At 37.0% G+C, this 5568-nt stretch overlaps 1 protein-coding gene across 1 annotated transcript; it reads right to left on the bottom strand.

The window, feature by feature from the left end:
• Positions 1-3607: 3607 nt before the first annotated feature.
• On the bottom strand, positions 3608-4565 carry LOC108301382 (uncharacterized protein C14orf119-like). Its single transcript, XM_017524541.2, has one exon. It carries the CDS (start codon positions 4461-4463, stop codon positions 4038-4040), a length of 426 nt encoding a protein of 141 aa, XP_017380030.1. The 5' UTR covers positions 4464-4565; the 3' UTR covers positions 3608-4037.
• Between the last annotated feature and the right edge of the window lie 1003 nt (positions 4566-5568).

The raw sequence follows: 5568 nt of genomic DNA, 5'->3' as shown, positions 1-5568 counted from the left end.
ATTTTGTTTATTTTCATATTCTTTAGCTCTCCTTTACAGGGTAAACTTTTAAATGTCATTGTTTTTATTTTCCAGATTTGTTACAATGATCCAAGCACAGACAATTAATTTTAAGTGTAGTGGCAAGAATAGGTGTCATTGATTAGGTGATATTTGATCGAAGTTTGAAAAAGTTTAGGTAATTAGTCATGATGGTAATATGAAGAAAGTGCATTCTAGAAAATAGGAACAGCTACCGCCAAGATCCAAAGCTGGAGCTTTCCTGATATTTTAAGGAAAGGCAAGAAAGCTAGTATAGCTTGAGTGAAGTCTGCAAAGTAGTGAATACTAGGAGCTGAAGGTGGAGAAAAAACAAAGAAGCCAGAGCATCTGGGGCCCTGCAGGCCTTTATAAAGCCGTTGTCTTTTACTGTGTGCACAACATGTGTGTGTATGTGAGTGTGCATGTGCAGGTTTCTGACACAATGGAGGTTTGAACGATGAGTATCATGATGTAACTTACATAGTAAAAGACTTACTCTGGACATGGCATTGTGTTGAGGAGAGACAGTGTTTTTGGTGAGAAACAAACCTGGAAGTAGCCCAGATAGAATCCATCAGGAATCTATTATAAAATTTGAGAAATAACTATGGGCTGGGAAGGGGTAGAAGCGATGGAGGCCTTGAAAAGTGGCCAAATTCTGTAGGATCTGAGAAAAAGAGAAGAATCGCAATGATGGCAAGGTTTTTAGCCTCAGCAATTAGAAGACTGGAGTTGCCATCTCCTGAAATGGGTAAGACTATGAGAGGCATAACTTTTTACACGGACGATCAGGAGTTTTGCTTGAACATACTAAATTTAAAATTTTTTATCACATATTAAGTAAAACTTAGGTTGGGTAACATGATATATGAGACTGGAGTTCAAGAGAGAAAGAAACCTAGGCCAAAGAAATAAAATTGGGATTTTTTTGATATTACGGATAATATTTACAGTGTTGAGCTTGGATAAGATCATCATATATTATCAACCACTGTGTAAATTTATCATTGGAAATTGAAAACAAAATTTAGCTTTTATATTCATTCGTCAGGCTAGAAAATTTTTTTTCAAAATGAATTTTAGTTCCAATAACCCTTTTCTACTATCCCCCATTATAAATACTTCATTCAGGTTTGTTTTTCATTTATATTGTTTATTTATTTGTTCCTATGAGTTATATTACTTTTCAAATCTTAAGTTTCATTGCCTATGGCCTTTTGAATGCTGTCAGTGATTCACTCTGGTAAAATAAAACTTTATATTTAGAACACAGTCCTGTTATCTGTTATTTTATTGTCTAATTCAAGTTCTTTCCTCACTGTGATGTGAATTGCTTCATCTCTGTTTAGAGTCGTAATTTGAATTCTAGAAAGAAACAAATCCTTCAAAGCTATTAAGAGGTTGACATATAATCTTACCAGTAAAGGGAAAGGCTGCACAGCCAATTGACTGTCTTCTGTTTACTTAGTTTATTGACACTGTGTTAGTTTCAGAAAACTGGCATAGCATTTTATAGAGGAGGCTTTGTTTCATTAATCTTATATCCTGCACAAAATCTCCAGAGTAGTAAACACTGTGTAGTACCACTAAACAGGGAATTTTAAAAAATAAAATGGGATATTTTTTCTAACAAACTTTCAAATTTCTGGCAGGTAAATATCTGTTAAGAGTTATTTTTTTAATCACATATGTGAATTTTCCAAAGATCCCTTCTGGTTGAATCTTATTATTGTTACATATATCACTTCCTTTAACCACATGCTCAAATGTCTTTCACCAGTAATGTTGCCCTTTGACCTGTTGTTCTCCTAGAGTATTTTACATGTTTTTAGGATATTTTTCAATGTACTTTTCAATATTGATGACAATATCCAATCTTTGATATGCTAATACATCTTGATACACATGCTTTTGAACTTATTTATAAAATTGTTGTCAGTGTGTTCGTCAGAGTTTATAACGGGAATTGGCTCATGTGATTATGAGGCTGTGCAAAGTCTTACTGTCTGTTGTCTGCAAGATGCAGAATCAGAAGAGTGGGTGATGTGGTATACTTTGGGAGGTGATGATGGTATAAAGTGAGTCCGAAGGACCAATAATCAGGAATACTGATGCTATGCCACAGGGAAGGAAAAGATAGATGTCTGTGCTCAAACAGAGAGAATGCAGATTTTCTCTACCTTTTTGTTCTATTTGGGCCCTCAATATGTTGAATGAGACCCTCCATGTTGTTGCGGGCAATCTCCTTGACTGTCAAATGATTCAGTATCTTCCTGACACAACCACACAGAAACACCTGAAGGTAATGTTTTGCTGCTTTTCTGGACATCCCTTAATACAGTCAAGTTGACATATCAAATTAACCCTCACAGTTGGTAAATAATTTTTAAAGAAATTTGCCTGGAACTTAAAGTACATTGTGTGTTTATTATCCAAATCTTTAAAAATCGTAGTAGCTATAGTACTATAGGATGTCCCATAGACCTTATTATTATCAGATCACCACATAATAAAATTGACTGCTCAGACTATAATCATTTCTGCTTAGCTTCTCAAAATGTGGATTCCATATTTATTTCTTTATTTCATTTTGTATTCCATATTTTCTTCAAAGCAATGAATTTAAGACAACTGAGTTGCTACTATTGTCATGTATTAGAAGTGTGCAGAAAAGACTAGGATGATGTTCTGAAGAAGCGAATGAACAGATTCAACTGGTGAAGATTTAGCCTTACAGCGTCAGTGAAAATTAGACATGGTTTAGCGGAAGTGTTGTAGATAGACTCTGAGTCTATAGATTGCAATTTTTAATTTATTAACTATGTCACCTTGAATAAGGACCTCACCTGTCCCCTCTTGGAATCTTTTTAATAGACATAGATATTAAATATGTATATATAAGAATATATATGTTAAGAAGTAAATATATATATATATATTAGGAAGTTAAAATGCACAGTTGAGTATAATCAGGTCTGGTTAAACAGAAGAGTGCAAGTGAGAAAGTCAGCATTAAATGTAGAGGTAGAGATGTTGACACTAGTGGAGACAGCTGTGAGGGCACATTGGAAGATGATGACTGTAGTAGTCCATTCTCACACTGCTACTAAAGACATACCTGAGAATGGATAATTTATAAAGGAAAGAAGCTTAATTGACTCACAGTTCAGCATGGTTGGGGAAACCTCAGGAAACTTACGATTATGGCAGAAGAGGAAGCAACTATGTTCTTCACATGGTGTCAGGAAGGAGAAATGCCTAGTGAAAGAAGAAAAGCCCAATGTAAAATCATCTTATCTCAAAAACTTACTATCACAAGAACAGCAAGAGGGTAACTGCCCTATGATGCAATTACCTCCCACTGGGTCCCTCCCATGACACTTGGGGATTATGGGAACCATAATTCAAGATGAGATTTGAGTGGGGACACAGCCAAACCATATTAATGACCCCAACTGATTTCCATTCTGATCTAGGTGTTTTAGATCAGAACTGCCAGCAGGAAGTCAAGCATATTGGAAAGTAGTCATCCTAAGCTAAGACTCTCAGGAGAACAGAAGGCCAAAGTCTTTTTTTTTTTTTCCAGTTAAAGTATAAAAATACCGCCTTTTATTGTCCTGTCTTATTTTGGGGGAAGGAGGGTTCTATTTTACACACTTCATAAGCAAGCAGTGGGCTTGAGTTATAATGTGTAGGTTCCTTTTGGTTATAGTTGCAGAAGAAGCCATCAAATTCTTTAAGATTTGACATCTCTTGAAAAGAAGCAAACTAGTAGACCGATGAGTTGGATTGCTTAGATTGATAACATTTACAAGTAGGAGTCCCGTTGACATGCTATTAGTGTTGAAATAACTATGCCTGTACTGGTCAATGAGTTCAGTCAGTTTGTCGGAATACCAGTTCCAGTCCTTTAGGTGACACATTTGAATTGAGTTCTCATTGCAGAGTCGTGGCCTTGTGACATATACATAGAGTCTTGGCTCAGCTGTGGTTATCTTCTTTGGTCTGAATGCCTATCAGTCCTCACCAGCTGTAGCAGCCACTGCTTGGTAAAATTTTGCCACAAAGCCTGGCTCACTGAACTCCAGCTGTCTGACAAATTCATTGCGCTCCTGCTCAGCCCAGCCTCGAAACCACTGATCCCAAAGATATAGCTGGCACTCAAAGATAGAAGGTGGTTGGTTTGCCCCAGACACACTAAGCTGCTCCAGACTATTCAGCAGTGGCTGTAATTTTCCTGGCACTGCCTTAGCTACTAGGTCCTCTAGGAAAGGTTCACACTGGGGACCTGACCAATTGGCAAACCAGTGAAGAACACACTTCATCTCTTGGGAGGTGATGTAAGACATTGGAGGAGGGGAAGGGTTAGTGTTGTGTGATATTGAGGGTAAGAGAGTCGGGCAGGATAGTGGCATTGAAGAGGAAGATGACTCCAGTGGCATCCTCCGCTTTTCTCTCGGAGGGCACCCGAAGATTGTCACAAGAGTCCTTACAATCCAACTACTGCCACAACTTCCAAATTTCCTGAAAACCCTAAGCTGGGCCAGCCCCAGGCCAAAGTCTTGAATGAACAATGCAATTTTGACCACTCGGATGCTTTTGATAATGATTTGGTACACACCTAACTTTGAACATAATATCGAGAGCACACTATCCAAGTTACTGGAGCAGATCGTGAGTTATCCTGAGATGTAGTTTTGTTCTGGTGCTCTTTAGTACCGATAGCCAATAAGCCCAAGATATGTCTCATCTTAGTGTTCTTGTTGACATTCATTCAGAGGTCCTGTTTGAAAGACCTCATCAGCTTTTTCAGGAGAGACCTTGGACTAATTATAGCACAATACTCTACCTTTGGAAAATCTTCCTTTGAAAGTTTCTGTCTGCAGTACCAAATTTTGCCATATCCGTGCACTTATTTTTTCTCTTTTCAAATGTTCAAGTTACATAATTCTACCTGGCATATGAAATACATGTAATGTATAAAATGGATATAGTAGTTTATGTTATCAAGACAACATTAAAAAGTGATATGATTCTTAGCTCAAAAATATCTCTGTATTTTTACCTCTCTCTGCCTGTATCATCTTTCTCCAGATATTTTCATTCCTAGTATTTTTATCAGGCAATTTCTCAAAGATTCCCTTCTTCAAGGCCTCCATTGATCACCTATTTAAAATTGCAACACCCAGCCCTTATGTGATTTACTGCCATTCTTGACTTATTTTATCTCTGGATAGCTTATCACCATCAAATATAATATATTTATTTGTTTTGTTTTCTGTTCTTCACCTCATGGTTCCATGAGGCCATTTTATTTGGTTCTTTGACTGTTGTAGCCTGAGGACCTAGAATAGTGCCTAACAGGTAATAGCCACTCAAAATATATGTGGTAAGTGACCAAAATATGTGTGCAGACAACCTATAGAAGAGTCACAGAGCTATTTCCAATGTGATCCAATCATTAGGAACTTTATTTGCTTCCATAAAGTGATGCAACATTATTTGTTCCATCACTGAGGAACTTGTCTTTCTAAGACAGCCTTGTTT

Source organism: Cebus imitator, unplaced genomic scaffold (assembly GCF_001604975.1).
Source record: "Cebus imitator isolate Cc_AM_T3 unplaced genomic scaffold, Cebus_imitator-1.0 Scaffold33, whole genome shotgun sequence".
Taxonomy (NCBI): Eukaryota; Metazoa; Chordata; class Mammalia; order Primates; family Cebidae; genus Cebus; species Cebus imitator.
This window is presented reverse-complemented; position numbering and strand designations above follow the sequence as displayed.

Excerpts from the sequence above, each read along its gene's own strand:
- LOC108301382 (XM_017524541.2), bottom strand. The coding sequence starts at position 4,463 with ATGCCACTGGAGTCATCTTCCTCTTCAATGCCACTATCCTGCCCGACT.